The sequence below is a fragment of the Didymosphaeria variabile genome (genome assembly GCF_027946475.1).
Source record: "Didymosphaeria variabile strain IMI 356815 chromosome Unknown scaffold_7, whole genome shotgun sequence".
Lineage (NCBI taxonomy): Eukaryota > Fungi > Ascomycota > Dothideomycetes > Pleosporales > Didymosphaeriaceae > Didymosphaeria > Didymosphaeria variabile.
In genome coordinates, this window is record NW_026611626.1 from 2,863,355 (window position 1) to 2,885,185 (window position 21,831).

At 53.1% G+C, this 21,831-nt stretch overlaps 7 protein-coding genes across 7 annotated transcripts; 5 read left to right on the forward strand and 2 right to left on the reverse strand.

Annotated features, from left to right (window-relative positions):
* Positions 1-145: 145 nt before the first annotated feature.
* RPC82_2 (RNA polymerase III subunit C82) lies at positions 146-1,258 on the forward strand (the record flags this gene model as incomplete). The annotated part of the gene is made up of 1 exon (XM_056218860.1): positions 146-1,258. The coding sequence occupies one exon, from the start codon at positions 146-148 to the stop codon at positions 1,256-1,258; it is 1,113 nt and encodes a 370-aa protein (XP_056068125.1).
* A 266-nt stretch (positions 1,259-1,524) lies between these two features.
* Positions 1,525-2,553, reverse strand: N0V89_010116 (uncharacterized protein; the record flags this gene model as incomplete). Its single annotated transcript, XM_056218861.1, has 1 exon — positions 1,525-2,553. The coding sequence occupies one exon, from the start codon at positions 2,551-2,553 to the stop codon at positions 1,525-1,527; it is 1,029 nt and encodes a 342-aa protein (XP_056068126.1).
* A 438-nt stretch (positions 2,554-2,991) lies between these two features.
* Positions 2,992-4,594, forward strand: N0V89_010117 (uncharacterized protein; the record flags this gene model as incomplete). The annotated part of the gene is made up of 2 exons (XM_056218862.1): positions 2,992-3,468; positions 3,722-4,594. 2 exons carry the CDS (start codon positions 2,992-2,994, stop codon positions 4,592-4,594), a joined length of 1,350 nt encoding a protein of 449 aa, XP_056068127.1.
* A 2,487-nt stretch (positions 4,595-7,081) lies between these two features.
* N0V89_010118 (uncharacterized protein) lies at positions 7,082-8,168 on the forward strand (the record flags this gene model as incomplete). The annotated part of the gene is made up of 2 exons (XM_056218863.1): positions 7,082-7,654; positions 7,713-8,168. 2 exons carry the CDS (start codon positions 7,082-7,084, stop codon positions 8,166-8,168), a joined length of 1,029 nt encoding a protein of 342 aa, XP_056068128.1.
* A 3,727-nt stretch (positions 8,169-11,895) lies between these two features.
* Positions 11,896-13,038, reverse strand: N0V89_010119 (uncharacterized protein; the record flags this gene model as incomplete). The annotated part of the gene is made up of 3 exons (XM_056218864.1): positions 11,896-12,701; positions 12,822-12,942; positions 13,003-13,038. The coding sequence occupies 3 exons, from the start codon at positions 13,036-13,038 to the stop codon at positions 11,896-11,898; spliced, it is 963 nt and encodes a 320-aa protein (XP_056068129.1).
* A 2,939-nt stretch (positions 13,039-15,977) lies between these two features.
* Positions 15,978-18,946, forward strand: SET2 (histone methyltransferase set2; the record flags this gene model as incomplete). The annotated part of the gene is made up of 4 exons (XM_056218865.1): positions 15,978-16,455; positions 16,520-18,141; positions 18,187-18,267; positions 18,320-18,946. The coding sequence occupies 4 exons, from the start codon at positions 15,978-15,980 to the stop codon at positions 18,944-18,946; spliced, it is 2,808 nt and encodes a 935-aa protein (XP_056068130.1).
* A 918-nt stretch (positions 18,947-19,864) lies between these two features.
* Positions 19,865-21,461, forward strand: UGA1 (4-aminobutyrate transaminase; the record flags this gene model as incomplete). Its single annotated transcript, XM_056218866.1, has 2 exons — positions 19,865-20,166; positions 20,219-21,461. The coding sequence occupies 2 exons, from the start codon at positions 19,865-19,867 to the stop codon at positions 21,459-21,461; spliced, it is 1,545 nt and encodes a 514-aa protein (XP_056068131.1).
* Between the last annotated feature and the right edge of the window lie 370 nt (positions 21,462-21,831).

Sequence of the window (21,831 nt, forward strand, 5' to 3'; positions counted from 1 at the left end):
AGGCGCTCGCAACAATGCATTGTGCATCTTGGTCCTTTGTGCATGTTCTTTGACAATGGTCACGACCTGAGTATATACATCCCTCAAGAACGTGTTAATAATGTTCACAAACTTTCAGATATCTTCACAACACATAACTAGCACAATGGCTCCTGTTATCGAAACGCGTCGCTCGGCCCGCTTAGCCGTAAAGCCCGAAACCCATATCGATCCGAAGACTCATGCTAGGACACCTATCCAAAAGAAGCGAACTTCACCCAGGAATGCAACTACAAAGAAAAAGTCAAAGCCTCTATCGATAGACCTCGAGCAGATTGAGGAACTGCTTGCTGCCTCAAAGAAGAAGCCTCAACGTCCGCGCGTCGCAACGAACATCAAGAAGGATCAGCGCGCAACCCCTCCAGTCATCGAGGATGCTACCACAGAGGACTCGGACGATTACATGGAGACTGATTCTGAAGGTTCAGATTCAGAAGACGAGTTTTCTATGGAAGATGACTCCGCAGAGTCAGAAGACGAATACCACGAGAAAGCCAACATGTCGCACGACCACATCGTGTACCTAAATTCCCACGACCTTCGGAATGACCCTGGTCACCGTTATTCAACCTCATCCTACGACAGCCGCCTAGAACCCGGCAACGAACAATACGAGAGGGATGACTTCCTCGTCGACGATGACGAGAGCGTAGAGATGGAAGACAGCGATGTCAGTGACGAGGAGTCTGATGCCGATGTCGATGACCTTGTCATCAACATGGAGCGTGACCCCGTCCGCGTTAGTTACCGCACCACTAATGGTCGTGTCAGCGTGAGCTCCCTCTTCTCGGATGCGGACAATAGTCATCGCTCTAACAGTGCGGTCTCTCCCAAGACGGTTCGTGTGGTTCATAGGGCTTCGCAAGATAGCTATAGTCACCGCCGCTCCGACTCTCTGTTCGTAACTGATCTTGTTGGCGATCCATCAATAACACATCAGCTTGCCCCATGGCTTCAGACTAGCGAAAAGGAGGTGGAAACACCGTTCATTGCACGAGCAAGCGAGGACGTTGTGGAGGAGATTGTCGATTCGCTTGCTCTCTTCTCGCGCCGCGTTAACCGAGACCGGCCACCGATCCGGCTTCGGCTTGCTGCTGCAGTTCTTGAGGACCTAGAGATCCGATACCTATTGGAGGATGCAATTCACATGGGCCTTGGTCGAAAGCGATCTCTTGCGGATGGGAGCAAGCGCTTGAGTATCGGTCCCAAGGGTCGATAGAAGAGGTAGGATTGATTGACATATATTAATACAGTTTGTACTTTGGTCTGGCACCGAAGTCGGATGTCCCAATGTAATTGAATCTTGAACCTTGCACCTGAAAGGTTTCTAATAGTAACTTGAATGAACTCAGCAAATTATACAGCACGTACGTATATCACTATAATAAAATACCATTAAGCTGTGATATCATAACGTCAGTCACTGCGTAGTGAGACACATAGTATAGTAAGACAGTTACTAGTATTCCCGTCTTACTACTACCCTTATGCCCTCTCTCCATCTCCCTCTTCCATCAAAGCCTTCCAATCGGTCTCTTTCGGCCTCCAACCCAGCTCGAGCAGCTTTTCAGATCTCGTTCTTTCACCACAACCCCACATGATGGGGCCAAACGGATGAATTTCTCTTGCGGCATCAACCGACACGCTTTCTACTTCTCCAAGACCTAAGCGTTCACTGACAGCTTTGGCCCTTTCCATCATACTCAGGTCTCCGGTACGCACAAAGTAGTAGCCGTCTCGATTTACTCCTACTTGTCCGCGTCCCTCGCTCCCACTCTTCAGTGCCTGTTCCATCAGGAACACGACCGCATCTCCCAAATCACCAATGGAAGTCCACGACCATGTTGCGGTACCCTCGCCGATTACAAAGGCCCGTCCACGGCTCTTAACCGCTGCATAATAAAACGCCGCATTGCTCTCCTTCTTCAGATGACCCTTGCCCCGGCCCCACAATTGACCAGGCGAGACCAGCATTGTGCCCACCCCTTCAGCAGTACTGTGGGCGACGATGGCTTGATCAGCACCAGCGTGCATCCGATCCTCAGGAACGTTCAGTATTGTGTGCGCGTCCGTGATATCGCTCCAGGGACGGCTGCTCGCCCTAAGATTCCCAGTGATGGGATTCGAGAGGTCGATAAGACTACGCGGGCCGGTTAGGCTGATGAGCCGTGGCATGGGCGATCCAGTGGTGGTACGGGATGCCAACCCATCTATCATCGCGCAAACGGCGGGGACATTGTCGCCTCCAGCATGGATGACGAAGTCGGCCTCCGCTGCCGTAGATGTGAGGAGAGAAAGCGAGGAAAGTTCGCCGATGATGGGGGTGAGATTTGGATAGACCGATTGGAGTTCTTTAGCATCCCTTTCCTCACGGATCAAAGCTTTGACGTGAACACTAGGATGTGCCTTTGAGAGACAAGAGAGGATAGTGCCGCCGACGAATCCGGTCACACCAGTGAGAAAAACACAGTGTGATATGGGCGTTGTTTTAGGATCAGCCTCCAAACTCATCATCGCGAACGAATATTCAAGATAGGAACCGTGAACAGTTGACTGCCGTACAGACAAAGAAGTAGCGGCTAAGCTAAGTTGTGCAAAGCGTGTGCCAAAAAGTGGATGAAGTCGAAGGGCGCGCAAAAGTCCCCGCCCATAAGGCTAACAATGACTCAGAGATTCTAATCAGAACAGACGTACGACACGTACGAGAAAGTTCTCCACGTGCGCCACAACTATCTTTGAAGCGCGACCTTAGTCCTAGGTAAGCATAGCGCCCTCAATCTTAAAGGATGCGAGACGCAGATGTTTAGCGGATATTTTCAGCCCCCACATCGCTACTAGAACCCGGAGCCCCGCAGCTGAACACCAGCCTCACATCGTTACTACCGACACGATGTAACAATCTACGAAAATAGCACATCCATCTACAACTCTCGTTCCATACCGCTATCAAGAATGGATCCGTTATCTTTTGCCAGTACTGCCATATCAGCCTTAGAGGTATACACACGCGTTCTTCGATACGCACAAGATTTGTACACTGAGACGCGAGGGAGTGACTGGGTCGCCCTCTTGGGTCGGCACATTGTCATTTTTGACCTGAAAGCTGGTTCTCATAATCCTCCAGACATTCTTTTAGAGGGCAACGCGCACACTGCCGAGAAGCTGTCAAATCTGCCAGGCCAGACTGATGCGACTTGTCGGGTGTATATAGTGCATGAAGCTGATGAGGACGAGGTGTTTAAAGAGTACTTCGAGCAGTTGTTACGTTTGCCCTTCAATATCTTCAATCGCAGCATATCCAACTCCGTTACATCGCCGCTCAATCGACGTCTGAAAGGCGACCAGATGCCGTGGTGGCAGGAAGGTATAAGTACTTTTGGGTCGGGAGCGAATCATGAGGGGCTCTTTGAGGGTGTCGTGCAATGCTCCGTAAGACTGAGATGCGAATGGCGCGAGAACCGTATGCACTGTAGGCTTGGATCACCACCTATTTGACAGAGTGAAGCTAATCCTGCGTTAAGGTTTTATTCTATGTAAAACTGCTGCAGCCCATTACAGGAAGAATCGGCACAGCAGACCCACGAATAACGACGATGCTATATCACGCGAGCTCGGACGACTGTCGGACAACATTAGAAACGTTCAACCCTCTTTTGCCACGATTCTGGTTTCTAACAATCAGGCGAATGGTCCATACCGATCCGTGTGGTACCGAATGATATTACTCCGCATATGCTATGCGGTTCTCATTGGCAATGCAGACTTTCTGCGGGCAACGAAAAATCTATACGAAAGATCTCTGCAGCACCTGGACGACCCGGGACGGACTACGATTACCGCCGTCATCTTGAAAGTCTTTTCGCGAGACTCGTACTTCTGGGAGCTTTTAAACAACGACATTACCCTCTTCGGCACTGCTGTTGAATCTCTGTTAAGCTCACTGCAACTGGCAACGAACGTCACTGAGCCGATCGAACTCAAAGAGCTCCTTATCGAGGTCCAAGGCCAAAGCACAGCAGTAGAAAGGCAAGCCTCATCGATCACACTCGGTCTGGACAACCGCCTAAAATTCCTCGAGATGGGTCGAAGCCTCCATGAATCCGGACGCGTCCAGCTCTTAAGCTTGCTAGCCGTTGTATTTCTGCCGCTTTCGCTGGCCTCATCCATACTCAGCATGCAGACGAGGTTCGTCGACTTGCACTATCTTCTTTACGACTTCTTCGGCGTGATCTTCCTCCTCGGAACACTGACCTTTTTTCTCTTCGGCATCCTTTTGCTTCTTCGCTGGGCTTACGGAACGCTGTACAACTTCATGGAATCCATCACGCGATCGAATTTGTTTCGGGTGGTACCAGGGTTGTCAAGAATTCGCCTGGGCAAGTATGCTCCGCTCGTGGTTATACTTCTAATGTGGGTTCCATGGGCGCTCATCGTGGCGTCGTTCTTGGTCGGCATGAACAACGATGTTGGATTGGGGCTTAGGATTCTCGGATATGGCTTTGCTGGTATTACGGTTCTCTTCTGGGGCCTCTTGCTGTTGGTTTGGCTCATATGATAACGTCCACGGATATCTGATAATTATTAAATTGGACGTTCTCAAACCTGATCTCGATTTCGAGCACAGCAATTTCCTATTATTTGACTCTAGACGAAGACGCATGGCCGATGACTAGGAAAATGTTGCATGGCGCCATGTGACAATGTAGTAGGGTACATGAAGCCGCGAAGTAGTGTTACATAGTGTTGCATTGCGTAGAGAATTCGAGTGGACAGCACCTTAATATCTTGCACTGGTGTGAGGAAAGTATAACTTGGTTGTGAAGATGGTGTTCAGCTGCGATGCGACATCTTGTAGAGGGTCTGGAGGTTCATTGTAAAGTGAGACGATTGCGAGATAACATTGCCATGATATTGGAAGGATCGGAAGTACTTGCTGCGTAGATATAGTCCAATGCCTGACGCGAACCAAGTCACAACCAGAGCTACGATGTACGTAGGAAGGCTATATTGTTAGCAGCAGCAAAGTGCTCCACGGAGATCTAACATTAACTGCTTAAACGGAATAACGTTTCGTGGCCATATGCGATGACATGGCCGATCGAAGGGTGTTCTCGAAGTGCGAAACCTGCTCAAGCCATTGACTAAGGAGAGCTTCAACTTCAACACCCTTTGACATTGATCGTGTCTGCAATTGATTAGATGTCTTGCATGTCAATGTTGAGGTGAAGCCTATACATTTCATTCAAGGTCGTGGCCAAGATGGGTAAATCCTGCAATTCAGCGCGCGTTGAACGAAGTCGATCGTATTGAATGTTCTCCTTCACGAAGCTTCTTGCTGTCGCTGTCTGCGAGATTCACAGCAACGTCATCCCAGTATAAGAACATGGCAGCCTCAGCATTCTCTACCAACTTTCTATACTGAAAACCAAGCAGGACATCTACGCCGAGAAGTAAGGAAAATAATCACTCAGAACCACCAAAAAGAAGCAAAGGACAATCTCTAACACAGATTCAACCCCAACTTACACACCAGCCCAAAAATGTGCTACATCGACGTCCAGAATTGGGACTGCAACCACGAGATAAGGACACCTGTGTTATGTCACGGCGTAAGTATGTGGGGATTCTGTCCTACCAATACAGTCAAGGTGCGCCGGCTACGTCGCCATGGGCCGCGGTGCTTGCAATGTATTTTCAGTGGACGACCGCTCGATGAGGGTTACAGCGATCGATAGGAGCACCGCCTCCCTGTGAGACATCATAGGAGAAACTTCACAATTCCCCGTCGGACGCGTGGGCACAGGTACCATCCCCTTGTGTTCAGATATTGTTGGCAGTCTTGCGGTACGAGGTCGTGATCCGAGGTTGGGGAGAATCAATCAGGTACATATTGTACATTTTCGAGGTGATATGTTAGTGCTAGTCGCCCAATGGACTTTGCATTGAAATCTACGGCGCTATGTCATGAGTTTGGTTACTACATTGCTCATCATGGTGCAACACAAAATACTAAAACCCAATGGGGCACCACAGCAGCGGACATCGCTTGTGGAGAGCATGTACAGGTAATGTTGAATCAAATGCGCGATGGCAAAGACCAAATGAGATGTCATCATTGAGCAGTTCACTCGTGCCCCGCTCATACATCGCTGACCGTCACTCTACTATTCCAGCCTGGAGACCATTCACTAAAACGTATACCAAAATCCTTTCTACCTTTCACCTCCCCGACACACACGAATTCACTATATCGAAACCACCACAGATCTCGTCTCTCCTTCCTGTATATATATCCAAACTTTACTCTTACTATCATCAAAAAGACGCCCGTTGGTCCATTGGTTGGACATGTGGTTCCTGGGGGCTTTACATGTGGTTCCTGGGGGTTTTCAAAAGGGCGTCAGTTCGAATCCGGCTAAGCTCTATTCGCGATCGCATGATTGGCTTCGCGGGTAGACGTGGACGCCACTTGGGTTCCTTTCTTTTTTGGCAATAATTAGTGTGGAAATTCTTTTTACTACTTTACTTAGAATCTTAATACTAAGATGCCTATCACAATAGGTTTTCTGTTATTTACGGGCGTGACTTCGTCTTGTTAACATACATCACGTGGGTTTTCAATTCACTATCGGTACTGACTTCGAAACATCATTTGCCTGGACCCCGATAAGTGAAAACAAGCTATTTCATGTTCTCAAGGTCGCAGAAAACCCTTCTTAGAGCAACACATGTCTAAAATTTTAGGAACGCACCCATTCACCTCGTAGATAAGTCCACAGGCGTGGTGAGGGGCGCAAGATTGACTGTTCGAAATTTCGCGCTAAGCCACTTCAGCAACGTGCTAGGACCATCACATGTGATCTGGCAGCCTGGCAAACGGGCCTCACTACGTCTTCACTTTCGCTCTTCCCCTCACTTGCAGAACTTGTCGCACCTCTCCCTCTTCGCTCCCCACCCAGCTGCCACTCTTTCGCCCAACACTCGCAAATACAACGCTCGCAGCTACAGCAATCGCAGCTACAACAGTCGCATACCCTCTAAGATGTCTACCCGCACTTACGAAGAGAAGGTGCGCATTCATGAGCAGGTTCGCCGCATGTACGACCTCAAGATCGGCCCTCTCCCAGCTACACTGTTTCTCGGCCGCCGCAAACCGACGCTCCAAGACATCATCAATGGCACCACTTGGTGCATCTTCGTTGGCGGCATCCCGGAGGAGTATGACCTCAGTTGGTACTTTCTCAATTACAACGATCTTGCGAAGTTCGGCTTCAAGGCCCGTAAGAGCACCGATGACGAAGAGAAGAATCTGAGCCGCGCTATCTGGTACCTTGGAATCGACGCGAAGCATTCGCTCAGCTATAAGCTGGAACACTCCCGCCTCAATATGCTCTGCATGTTGATCGCGTTTGCGCTGCCGGGTGTGGACCAGGTGTTCGAGCATGAAGCGACGTCCTCATTCCGCGGCTCGTACCGTATGGCGTGGGAGCAGGCTATCAAGCACAGCTCTGAAGAGAAGGATACTCGCGCGCAGGATTACTTCCTCTCCTCCTGGAACAATAACGTGTGGGATGTCATCATCTGGAAGTCAGGTCAGAGGGGTGTAATGAAGGGTGTAAGTACTTTCAAGTCATCCTTGGGTCATGTGTATAGATATTGACCTTTTACATCAGGCCGTCGAGAAGCTCCAGAAGGCCGTGCCTCCGATGCCCTTCGCACCCAAAGACTTCTGGAAGGAAGCAGATGAGCAACCTGTGGAGCTACGCCAGAAGCTTGTCACTCTCTGGGCAATGCGGTGGTTGATCCACATGGATAAAGAGGGTAAGATTGCCCACCAGCGGACAGAGGATTTCCTCATGAGTGATGAGCGCCATCAGAGCGAGATGGCAGACGGCATCGCCTCGATGGCCGGCGACATCGACGAATTAAGCTACTTGGACGACCCACGCATATTTCACAGGCTTGACCTGTTTAACGCGCTCATGACTCCTGTGGAAGACGACATTCAGCCTCTCCCGCCGCAGGAGCACACCCCCTGGATGGACCCCAGTGTGGCCATCGACCTCGTGCAAGGCAAGCTCGTCAACATCAACGGCCTTGTTGATGCAATGTCTAGTATGGGAATGTAGTGGGAGTGTGGCTGTGTCTTGGGTCTGGGTCATGAGCTGTAGGACTGAACATAGAAATCAAACTTGTAATTACAGCATCATCTCGTAGCCGCAATTCGAATTTTCCCTGGCGTGACTTAGTCCCCAATGAACCCCCAGATGCTATCCACAATCTCGCATCGTAGCTAAACACCAGCTGCATAAATAGATTATACTTTCCTTATACTAGTGCAATTACAACATCATCTCACACCCACAGTTCGAACAGTCCCTGGCGTGACTTATACCATGATGGCCCTCTAGACTGTCTCCAAAATCTCGAATCGCAGCTAGACACCATCTCTATTATCAGATTCTACTTCCCTCACACCAGTGCATCTCACAACCGCAATTCGAACAGTTCCTGGCGTGACTCGCTCCACGATGACCCTTCAGATTACCTCCAAAATCTTACACCGCAGCCAAACATAACTAGATTGTACTCTCCTCACACCAGTGCAAGATTCAATGCGTCCCAGGTGGGTGGATGACCTGGATGAGGAGGACCCGGCGTGACTCAACCCACAATGAATCTCCAGACTCTCTCCACAATCTCGCATCGTAGCTAAACACAACCAGACTCTAATATCCTTATACCAGTGCAAGATTCAATGCACCCCAATTAGGTGGATAACCTAGATAAGAAGGACCCGACGTGACTCAATCTATGATGAACCTCCAGATTCTATGCATAGTCTTCTATCGTAGCTAAACACCATATCTAAAATCAGATTCTGCTTTGCTCACACCAGGAGGATGTGCATAAATTCCTTGAGAGCGAATTACATACTAAGAACATCTCTAAATGCACGAACACACAAGATGTTAGATATCGTAAGTAGACTGCGATGCGCACTACACCCCTCCATAGCGCAAATGCCATACAACCAGAGACCCTATCAAGATGATACTTGCCTTATGTTATCCGACCGAGCGGTTGGGAAACCAAGTCTTAGACATCGCCCATAACATTCGCCGTACATCGACACGAAGACGATCTGAACATTGCATGTCTACTCAATCTCGGGGATTCTTACCTAGTTGCACACTTACCACATGCTATGCCGTGTCAAGGACAAGAAGCCTGGTGTCTACTAACTCCTTGCGTCGCACCTCTTTCTCCCAACAACACAAATAAGAAGGAGTAGCATCTCAATATACACACAAAAGCCCTGCCCTAGCCAGATCAACCAACTACCCAATCTCAGCTCACATCCCCGCCTTCCAACGACCTCGACACTAATGTTACTTACCTTCACCCCCCTAGACTAGATCCCACTAACCATCACAGCAAAGCAAAGCAAAGCAAAGTAGCATAGGATAGCACTACTTCCCTCCTCGTACAGTCCCCACGCTACCTCTACATTAACCCACTCCACTCCGGCCCTTCAAATCCCACCTATCCACGATATCATCTTTTCTCCACCGAACACCCACCCGCCTTTCCACCCCGCTAATCATACCCAACCAACCTATGATAACCACCCACCCCTTCCTCCCCTTGTGCCGCAATCCGAAACGTGCTTGCCTTCGTGTACCCTCCCAGACTGACATGTCACATGCCCGCCGTGCACCCCGAGCACCCCGAGCACCCCGTGCAACACCCCCACCTCCCTACCCTACAGACTGGCTCCGTCCCACAAGACAGCCTCGCAAAAACCAAACCAAACCAACTACCTCTTCAGAAACCCACGTCGTACAGTACTCGGTCTCTTAGCCCCGCCTCATGCGCAGCTCCGCTCCGACTCCGAACAAGGAAGTGTAGAGTATACGTGTTGGCGATGGCGATCATGACAGCTGCAGCTAGCTAGCTGCAGGTGCGGAGCATGCGGAGCGGAGGACGGCGGTGTGAAACACAGAGACCCGTTGCGGAAAGTGAGGAAAGCGATTTGTAGAGAGAATGATGGCTACGTGGTGATAGGATGGGATTGGGGGGTCAGGCCATGGAGGTGCTTTGCTTTGCTGGACAGCGCACCCTGGACTGGAGCTGGAGCTGGAGGGACATGTATCACGTGCACTCGGCTTCCCATCCTACTCTTTCCACTTCCGTATCAAAGACTCCAGCCCAGCGCACCACGATTTCTACTATTGCATGGCAGAGCCTCACCACTCCTTCCTCGTTCCCACCGTATCCACCTTCCCCTTCCAAAGCCCCCGTCCAAACGCCCGGTCCATAGCCATCGGTTTCACCCTCACAAAACCACACGATCTTTCTTATCGCCTAAGTGTCGTATACCTCGCGGCTCCCCGTCCAAACATAGAAAGCGCCCAGCAGCAAAACACCTCCACAAGCTACGATTGGCCGAGGGCCCGCCTCCCAGCGTCGCACAAACGCCTCCACCGCCCGTCAAACAAATGCGGAGTGCTCCGCATCCGGACGCAGGAAACATGCCACCCCACGAGGGATCCTCCCCAGCTGACAGATCTGCTGTCCGTTTGATCATCATGGGGATAGGGTCTGGCTACTTTAGCCGGGGGCACCTACGCAATATGACAGCGACATGGAGCCCGCCAAAGCGATAGGCTGACACGCGCTCGTGAATTGGAGGGTGAGTAAGGATAGTTCGGTCGTCGAACGGGTGCGTGCGTCGGTGCAGCAGACGTGCAGCACCAACACTGCTACGAGCCTTCTGCATACGGACCCTCGCCTGCTACCGTCCCATATATATATCAGCCGCAAAACAGCTCCTACGCGCCCGTAAAGGAAGCTGGCTATCGGAGAGATTTGCAATGCGATGCGAAGGAAGCGTAAGGCGGGCCATAGGGCCGTAGGGCGCTCGCCCGCTCGCGTGCCGCTTGCGTCTTGCAGTGTCCGGTATGCGTGCGCGGCGCTTAGATGCGTTGTTTCGTTTGGAAGAACGCGAGGGGGTGCGTACCGCGGCGATCGCCATCCATCGCCTGAGGTGCTTAGCGCTCGGCCGGCGTTAGACCCCCTGGTGCCTGCATTAGGTCATGTGCACGCATGTAGACCAGCTCGAGCAGCGACGCTTGAACGAGGCCGATAGCGCGCTCAACACGCTGGTTTTTTCTCTTTGGTCGACGCACAGTCGGCGCTGGTGCTACCGCTGTGTGTGATAGGCCGACGGGTGTTGAGGTGCGGTGTCGAGTGTGCGTGTAACCGCGGAATCGCAACCTGAAGCCTGGGATGCGATGCAATGGCTGGCATGTGTACAACTGGGTAATATGTGCGAAGGTCGATCATGAGGGCCTCGAGGGTACAGGGTTCTGTTCATTGCGTCCTACTATATTTTTTCGCTAACAATTGCTTTTGTACAAGGCCGTTGCGGGTTTCGAAAGGAGATTGGTGACGTGAAAAAGCGAAAGCGAGGTTAAGATATCGTACACGCAATGAAATGCAAGAAAGAACAACTGATACAGTGTCCGTAAAGTCGTTAGATAAGAATAAAAGACATTACAGGTATGCGACCGTGACATCTCAACTTCGTTGGAAGTAATGCATGCGTGCAGTGTAAGAGAAGGATTTTGGCGGAGAAGAATCAAGAACGAAAGCAGGTAAACAGGACGAGATGTAAAAAGAAAAGCTTGCGCATACGCATGCTCGTATAATGCATGCAATGCGTCAAAGCTGCAGCATACCCTCCATTGATCCAGTGGTATCATGGGAATGTCATCATGACTGCGTGAAAAGGTCGTCGGAACGCTCTCAAATCAGATACCGCCGTATATGCTTTTGTGACAAAAGGAACGCTCAGATGCCGACCGTGTCTTTGAACGAATGCGGTGTTGTTGTTCGGGGTTGTGTCTCTTCCACTCCTTCCATCCTTACGTCTCGAGACTCGGATCCTAGACTTTGGCGAGGCGAAGGACCTTGAGATCCGTAGTGTAGATGGGGAATGTGTGGTTCACTGCTTTTCTTGGGTGACGAGGAGAAGGGAGCAGAGTTGGGCGTGAAGTTGGAAAACACCGCACTCTGCGTGTCAGTGGCCGGTCTATATAGTTCAGGTGGTGATCCCAGTTCAAGTGGTGCGGGCTTTTGTTTCTTCTTCCCCGAGGAGGACTCTGTGCTAGGCTCGGGCGGCTGTGTACCCTGTGGTGTAGTTGCTCCAGTAGGCGCGGGTAGCGAAGCGCTTGGTGGCGTCTGCGCGTATGATAGTGGGCCCCCCGGTGAAGCCTGGGACGGGTCTCTGGCCGTTATGGAAGGTCTCGATTTCCGCGGTGGGGGATAGGGTTCTCCCTTGGACAGCGCCTCCTGTCTCCTCATCTCCGTCACTGCTTTTGGCGGTCGACCGCGCTTCTTCTTATTTGCGGGCTCACCCACGGGTGGTATGGTAGACGCGTAGGGAGGTTGGTTTGGCATCCCCATGTACGTGGGTTGCGACGGCCGCGGTTGGATCGGTGTGTACGATTCGGGGTGCGGGCGCTTCTGTGGTATCTCGCGACCACCGGGGTACATTATGGGAGCAGTGGGCGGCGGCACAGGGTGCCTATATTCACTCGGTAGAGCCTGCGCGGCGAGGTCATCGAAGGCTCTGTGACAGGAGCCAAGGGAGCGGCCTACATGGCGGGGTCAGCAACGACGCAAGCCCAAAGTTGGTGTTCAATTGAAGCCCACTAGGCTTTCTGAAGCAACTGGGAGGAGAGCGACAGTGTAGCGTAGGGCTGGAGTGGGCTCACCATTTGGCAGTACCAGGTCGTTCCACCTGACCTGGACGCCCGAGTCTCTTATGACGCTAAACAGCACGCGCGAGGGACTGGTGCCTGCCTTTAGCAAGACTTCGGCGAGTAGGTTTACCTTCTGGCAGACTGGTCAGCGACACGTTGGGCGCTACTGGCGGCTGAGGATTGCGGCACATACCTCGTGCTCTGACCACGGCTGTTCGTGGGGATCCATGCTGTACCTAGGTGCAGCAATGGGCGGGCAGAGGTCAACAAAATACTCGCCGCGACTTGGGCGACATGCAACCAGACGAATAGAGTAACGAGGGATTAGCAGGCCGTAAGTAAAGTAGGCGCAGAGGCGCGCGGTAAGAGAAGCGGATCTCGCGGGGGGCTTGAGAGGTAGGGGCAATAACGAGAGTAAGAAGAGAGCATCAAACGAGCGTGACGAAACAGAAAGTCATCAGGGAGACCTCATGCCAGCAGGCAGAGCGTGTCAAGAGAGAACCATGAGGCTGGTCGGTGGGAAAAGAGAGACGACGACGGCTGTAAAATTAGGGACAGACTGGAGACGCGGGTTATAGAGCGTTAGTGCAATGCAGCTCCGATTATCCTGGATGATGACTTGCAGGAACGCAATTTGACGATAAACTTGGAGTGACTTTCTGCCGCCTCGCAGTCGGTGGCCGCTGCAGCGCGCGCCCAGGAGCGGGCAAGCGTGCTCCACCCGGCTCCGCCGTTGGCGTTTCCAGTTGCTGCGAGGAGGGTTCGGTCGGTGCGGCGCCACCAAGGAGGACGCGGGAGAACACCTGCGGATTCACGTCCAATGGATGGGCGCGCGGACCCCGGCATGGGCTGTAACACCAGGACGGGCCTGCTACAGAGCGCACAGGGCCGCCTTTTGCAGCCGTGGAGCTGCTGTACGGAGGCGCGCCTGCAGCTCTGTATGCGCACACTGCAACGCTCAGCAGTCAGGCCGCCGCAACGAGAGGACAGGCGCAAGGCGGCGGCGGCGGCCAGAGGAGGAGGATCGTGAAGCGCATCGCAGCAGGCAGAGCAGAGGCCATGTCGCGGGGAAGCGGAACGCGTTGCGAGGGCTTGCGCGGCGGTATCCGCGAGGTCGCTGTTGTCCGCAGAGGACTCGAGAGCTCGCAGGGCCGTTGCCCTTTATACAGCCGTCTGCGCTGGCTGCCACCCGCGCTGCCACGTAGCACCAATGGCTCTCCCTCGACGGCCATGTCCCAAGCCCGTCGACGATGCATCGTGCTGTGTGTTTGTGTGATTACCTCATCCGTGGGCTGCGTACGTACTCGTACCCCTGGCGGCCACGGTCGGGGCGGGACGGCGTTGCGATGCTTCGAGTACGGTGGACAAGTAGCTGCAGACGGGGCATGGGCCTGAGGATAAGCGCTGTATTCCCTCTGGCACTATTGTTACAGGTTGACTAGCGGCCAACGTCCGGAATCGTCACTGCGCAACGCCCACACGGTTTGAGAAGGCGCGACTGGTGCGGACGCAGAATGCCCTGATTGGCCACCCGCTCGCTATCTTCTGTCGTCTTGGTCGATAACAACCTCACTCTCTTCCCAACTCGTCTCTGGGGCAAGGGGACCATGGATGGGGTCGGCTCGATGCAGAAACCGGCGACATGCAGGCTAGTATTGATTGGGCTCCAACTCGTGTTTCGTCGGCTTGCTTCGCTTAAACATGATCGATACAAGCCGGAGTACATACCGATACACCTCATTCCCAGGGCCCGGGACGCACTGCCCGTACAGAAGCAGGAAGCGCTCTTCTGTCCACGGGTGAGATGGTGGACTGCGCGCCCAAGCACCCGTGGCCAGGCACCGTGTAGGACGCATAGCGTGCTCTGGACAGATACGAGCCATCACACAGATATCCGCAGATGGAGCTCTGGACACCCACAGAACCCCCCCGATGCCATGAACCAACCAGAATAGTCTGCGCTCTGGAACGGCATCAATAGGCAGGCTTCCACGTCGCCCACGGCCATCCCGCACGAGCTGTCCCGCCTACCTTTCCCTCTAGGCTTGCTTGACCCGTATCATCAGTGCCCCGATTGTCGAGCATCTCAGTGTATGGCAAGCCAGGTATGCATCCCGATCTCTGTCCTGTGTGCCGTTGCCGCAAGCTAGGCACGAAGTCGAGGGTTTGACAACTAATGTGGACATTGCTTTGGACTTCAGATGATCCAGATGACACCATGACCAGCTTGCAACCCAATGACAAAATTCCAGAGCACCTGTGCAAGCCGTGTAGCGACTGTGCAACGATCGTCACATGGCCACTCGCCTGTTGGCTGGAGGGTGACAAGCTCTCTCCACCTGTTCCTCGGACCCCCGAGAACACACCATGGGCAGTCAAAGACCCCAATCAAAGCCTCGGCACATGGCGGCAGCGAACAAAAGGCCAATGGCCTCGTTGATTATTCCCCCCTTCGACCAAACGTACCGCCAATTGTATCCACTTCATAGTTCCATTCAAACATGAAGGGTGTTCGCGGCCAAGGCCATGCCGGCGCCGGCGCAGCAGCGGCAGTTAGCCGAGACTTTGAGCATCGCGCAACACCTCCGCAAGCCTGCTCCAACCTCTGCGGCTTCGACAATTTCCCTGCTCGGCGCAAGCCAACCGCCTGCTCGATATCCCGCGCAGACTTGATTCTGACCTGTCTTGCTCGTCGTCTAGCTAGCCGAACTGCGCTCCGACCGCGCCCAACCCGAGTCGCGAACCTTTCTGAACCATCTATGTCGGAAGCAGACCCCTCCCATCGTTCTTCTAGCCATCGCCACACGCATACCCTTCCCGTATTGCCCTCTCCGTACAGGCCGTCTTTCCAGTTACACCAGGATTGTAGCGCGCTTGGACTCGCGGTGTTATAGCACAGCAAAGATTCGCCTCCCTGCCCAAGAGACCAAAGACGCAAGCTGTGACAGGCCTGCACCCGACAACTTTCGTTTGGTCCATAGCACTAGGAGGACGGCACACCCGCCTGTTTGCTTGCGGTGTTGAGGGGGTTCTGTGGGGTGAAGCAGGGCCATGATTGTCGACGCGTAGCCAGCACCCGGACCTTCTTAGCGTGCCCAAGTTCTTTGAGGCTCCTGTTCCGCACACGCTCGACCTGCGCACGCACATCCACCGCGCCCTTCCACCACAATGTCGGACCACGAGTCCGACCAGACTGCAGAGCTGGGGCCCGAGCTACGTGGCATGAAGCTTGAAGAAGGCGCCTCTCCATCCGGGGAAGGCGCGGGTGCTCCCGCACGAGTGAAGGTGGAGGACGATGGCCGCGCGCCCACCCCCGTCGTTATGCCCGCTCGCAGCAAGTCTCGATCCGAATCACAGTCTCCGATTAAGCAACTCCCCTCCGACGCCTCGACGCCCGACATGGACACGAAGGAAGAGGTGCTTGGCGGCGAGATCACCTTAAAAATGGAGCCGGGGAAGGCACCCAAGCTATCGCGCACTGCGTCGCATAAAATCGCCTCACGCCCACCGCCGCTGTTCCTCGACCTACCCGATGCTACGCAAGAAGCCAAATCGACTTTCAATGTTTTGTCCGAATGCACCTACGCCAACAAGCACATCGGCACGACCGAACATGCTTTGGAGTGCGACTGTACCGAGGAGTGGGGTAAGCCGCCATCCCGATCTTCAATGCAACCACTGTGCGCTCTGCTTGCTAACGCCGCTCGCAGATCCTAAGGAGCGAATCAACAATGCCTGTGGCGAGGATTCAGATTGTATCAATCGCGCCACGAAAATGGAGTGTCTGGGTGACTGCGGATGCGGTCGCGACTGCCAGAACCAGCGCTTCCAACGGAAAGAGTACGCCAACGTGACCGTTATCAAAACAGACAAGAAAGGATTTGGGCTTCGGGCTAACGCGGATATGAAGCCCGGAGATTTTGTTTTCGAATATATTGGTGAAGTCATTGAGGAGCGGGCTTTCCGTCGCCGCATGATGCAATATGACCAAGAAGGTATCAAGCACTTCTACTTCATGTCGCTTACCAAAGGTGAATTTGTTGATGCGACGAAGAAAGGCAACCTCGGTCGCTTTTGCAACCACTCGTGCAACCCGAATTGCTACGTCGACAAGTGGGTGGTGGGCGAAAAGCTCCGTATGGGCATCTTCGTTGAACGAAGAATCAAAGCTGGCGAGGAGCTGGTCTTCAACTACAATGTTGATCGTTATGGCGCAGATCCCCAACCTTGTTATTGCGGCGAGCCAAATTGCTCTGGGTTTATTGGCGGCAAGACGCAGACTGACAACGCTACGAAGCTATCCCACGCGACGATTGAAGCACTTGGCATTGATGACGGAGACGGTTGGGAAACTGCTGTCGCAAAGAAACCTCGCAAGAAGAAGGCCAGCGAAGATGACGAAGAGTACGTCAACGACCTCAAGCCCAAGTCGCTGGATGCTCGAGGTGTCACGAAAGTCATGGCCGCTCTCCGTCAATGTACGGAGAAGTGGATCGCTGTCAAGCTTCTTGACCGAATTCAGCAAAGTGAAGGCGACAAGGAAGTCGGCCACCGTGTCATTCGCATGCACGGTTATGAAATCCTCAAAACGACTCTTGTCACTTGGAGAGACGATTCGAATGTCGTGCTGCAGATTCTTAATATCCTTCATGGCCTTCCGCGGATTACCCGGAATAAAATTCAGGACTCGAAAATCGAGGAGATCGTGCAGAAACTACGAGACGAATGCGAAGACGACCGTGTGAAACAGTCCATCACTGACCTACTTCAAGAGTGGAGCAAGCTTGAGCTGGGATATCGGATACCACGCATGAAGCCAAATGCTCGGATTGAGCCTCATTTCGAACGTCGGGAAAAGGGCCGTGAACGCTCCAGATCACGATCAAAATCGCCCGAGCCGAAACCACCAAACAGTGCGCCTTCAGCTCCTCGAGGCTTCAATGCCCCTAAGGGCCCATCTGCTATGGCAAATCTCCCTCCTCGTCCGGCACCACGTCCGCCGCGACCATTCAATACTCTTCCTTCGGGTTGGTTCCAGGCGAAGTCTGAGAACGGTTCGGTATACTTCTACACAGCAAGCGGTGTTACACAATGGACACGGCCCACACAGCCAGCAACCCAACCGCCCAGTGCCACGTCCAAAGCCAAGTCAGAAGTTCAGTCGCTCCAAGACATTATAGCGAGCATCACCGCTGAGGCTACATCTGGCAAACGAGGATCTGCATCTACCACTCCACAACCCGCTGCGGATGAGACGAAGGAGAAGACATCGAAGAGTGACAAGTGGGCGAAGATGCCACAAGAGAAAAAGGAGAAGATATACGAAGGAACAGTAAGTATCGAAAACTCGGACTGTCAACACATCTGACGGTTGCAGTTATCTAAGCATGTCATGGCCACCACTTCCCGTTATAGCAAGATGCTCCCGAAGGAGGACATCAAGAGACTTTCCAAAGAGGTCAGTCACGTACTCTCTTCTTTTCCACAAAGTGACTGACAGTAATTACAAGGTTGCGAAGAAGTTGGTGCGTGGTGATTTCAAGGCCAATCGCGTGACAGATCCGACAGCACCCATTAGTTCTAAACACGAGAAGACGGTGAAAAATTATGTCAAAGACTTCATGGACAAAGCCGTCAAGAAGAAGACAGGACGTGAGAAGGACAAGGTATCGCGGAATAACACCGAACCAAACGGCCATGTCACGATGCCAGGGGAGACGGCAACGCCGGAGACTCCACAGTTCGCGTTGGGGACCGATGATACTCCGATGGTAGACGGGATGTCGAGTTATAATGCTGCCTCACCAACAGGGTCATCGGGGACTGAGTTGAAGAGGAAAAGGGAAGAGGACGGCGAACCGGCCTCGCCGAAGAAATCCAGGACAGAGGTTACACAGCCAGTTCCTCCACCCCCTCCGCCACCGATAGACGATATGCCTATAAACGGAGAGAGCACGACTCTGACGCCCATGGAGGATGATCCAATTTCGATGCTTTCGACAAGCGATGGAAGCGTCAATGGGATCAGACCGAAAATTTTGGAAAGTCTTGGTAGCCCTACACAGCTTGCAACGCCCCCGAGCAAGGAGCACAATGGGTACCACCAGCATCCCATCACGACGGACAGCAAATATTGACGCAGAATACCTCGAAGCACTTCTACCTGTACTTTCTTGTTATGTGTTTATACTTTATCATTTTGCGATAACCCCATTGCTTTGGCGTTTGGACGGCGCTGATGTCCTGCATGATTGCGGTTGGCAATCCAAAAGTGGTGCGCAATGGGTGGACACGTCAACGTTGACGATGTTTAGCGTTTTCTTCTCTTGCATATCTAACATCGATATTTGAGCGTGTTAATCGGGGGACGCAAGGTGGTATGGGTGGGATTGGAGCTATAATAACAACCAGAGCTTGCTGGAGGGACATGCAAGGCAAGGATAATGCATGAGGAAGGTACAGCTGCATGGGCATCGGCTGCATTATCTTCTTCACTCTGGTGAATGTGGCAGATGCATTGGATACTATTAGTAATGTTCAGACCAAATTTGCGAAGATTATGTTGCCCACTTGTTTGATGTCAGTTACGTAGACCCGACAAGATGCCATAGTGAGTGTTGTAGTTTCAGTGTTAGAAGTCCGAGTCGGAATGACTTGCCCGAAGTCACAAATTCATGGTTTCGCGGGGTTAGCGAGTAGAGCGTTTGGGGCGTGTGACTCCTCCAGTGGCGGACCAGAGCGCTTGATGCATCTCCACACTCGCGTGGGCCCGTGTGCTTTGGGGATAGCTTCGGCTTAGACCCCGCCCGATGGAGCTCCCATCCTCCAACGGTATCGATAACAACAACGATAAAGCCGTCTGGACGCCACCTTGAGCTGCTCATTCTTGAGTATTTTACTTGAACTGTCTATTTTCCTCCCCGGCAGCGGTCTTCAGTTACTCTACGTTCGTGCTACAGCTGCTGCCCTACCTCTACCCCGGGATTCTACAGGGATAGCTTCCCCAACATCGTCATACCTTTGTGAAGCCACCGCAGCTTCACCGTCGGTCAACAATGGCCTCCCTCCTCCGCACTGCAGGCCGTGCGCGGCCTGCAATTGCCCGCTCGATCGTGCGACCGACCTCTCGAAGCACGCCAATTGCCCTCCAAAGACACTATGCCTCCGCTGCAGCTGCCAGTGCTGTTGCTCCCAACAATAGCACCCCTGCTCTATTTCCAGATGAGCCGTCAGGCCCAATCATCCGGACTGAGATCCCCGGGCCAAAGAGCAAGGATGCGGTTGAGAGGCTGGGCAAGGTGTTTGACACCAGGAGCTTGAACATGATGGCCAATTACAATCAAAGCTACGGCAACTAGTAAGAACAAGCTCTTCATGTGTCCAAGGCAAGTATCTGACAGCTCTCTCAGCATTGCTGATCTCGACGGCAACGTTCTCCTCGATGTGTACGCACAGATTGCTTCCATCCCCGTCGGCTACAACAATCCTACCCTACAACTCGCAGCTACCTCGCCTGAAATGGCCTCCGCCATCATCAATCGCCCAGCGCTCGGCAACTTTCCCCAGCATGACTGGGCTGATATCCTTGAAACCGGTATCCTGTCCGTAGCCCCCAAAGGCCTGAATCAGGTATTCACAGCACAAGCCGGTTCCGATGCCAACGAACTTGCATACAAAGCCGCTTTCATGTATCGGCGCCAGCAAGAGCGTGGGGGCGCAAATGTCGAATTCTCCGAGGCTGAAATGACTTCATCCTTGACCAACCAGTCTCCCGGCGCACCCGATCTCTCCATCCTCTCCTTCAAGAAAGGCTTCCACGGCCGCCTCTTCGGCAGTCTGTCCACCACCCGCTCCAAGCCCATCCACAAGCTCGACATTCCCGCCTTCGACTGGCCAGTAGCCCCCTTCCCCGATCTTAAATATCCTCTCGACCAGTACGCCGCAGAGAACCAAGCAGAAGAACAGCACTGCCTCGCCGAGACAGAGCGCCTCATCTCAGAGTGGCACTCTCCGCCCGCCGCCGTAGTCGTCGAACCCGTCCAATCCGAAGGCGGCGACAACCACGCTTCCCCCGCTTTCTTCCAAGGCCTCCGCGACATCACCAAGAAGCACAACATCCTCTTCATCGTCGACGAAGTCCAAACGGGCGTCGGCGCAACGGGAAAATTCTGGGCCCACGACCACTGGAACCTCGACACACCCCCAGACATGGTAACCTTCTCGAAGAAGGCGCAAACCGCCGGCTACTACTTCGGCGACGACGCCCTCAAGCCCAACAAGCCGTATCGCCAGTTCAACACGTGGATGGGCGACCCCGCGCGCGCGATCCTCTTCCGCGCTATCATCCAGGAGATCGAGCGGCTGGATCTCGTGCAGAACACTGCTGTCACTGGTGCGTATCTGTACGATGGCCTGCAGCGACTGAGCGAGCAGTTCCCGGGCGAAATCCAGAATCTGCGCGGGAAGGGCCAGGGGACTTTTATTGCGTGGGATAGCCCGCGGCGGGACGAGGTGCTGAAGAAGGCGAAGGGTGTGGGGATTAACGTTGGGGGATCGGGCGAGCGGGCAGTGAGGTTGAGGCCGATGCTTATCTTTCAGCAGAAGCATGCGGATCTGCTGCTTGAGGGGTTGGACAAGATTTTCAAGTCCTAGGCAGCGGGGAATGATGTTTGAGGGAAGTTTCATGGCGTTCGATAGGGGAGTATAGATCGGAATAGGGGCTGATGTCTTGTGGGGGTTTATGCATTTACAGGTCTGATTGGTAGCATGCTATTTGATCTCGGTTCATTGATGGATTTCAAATGGGTTCCTATGTGAAGTCTAGAGTGCGCTCTGCTGTTTTGAGGCGGTAGCTTCTACGTGGGAAGGTGCTCAGCCCCGGCCTCGCCACCTTTCCCGACGGAACCTTGGAAGCATACACATTTGGAGCACCATTGTGGTACAGGTCCTACCAGGCGTTGCGGAAACATTGGAGGGGTTTGTGTAGGTGGTGGAGAGATGGGAAACGGGAGAAGTAGATATA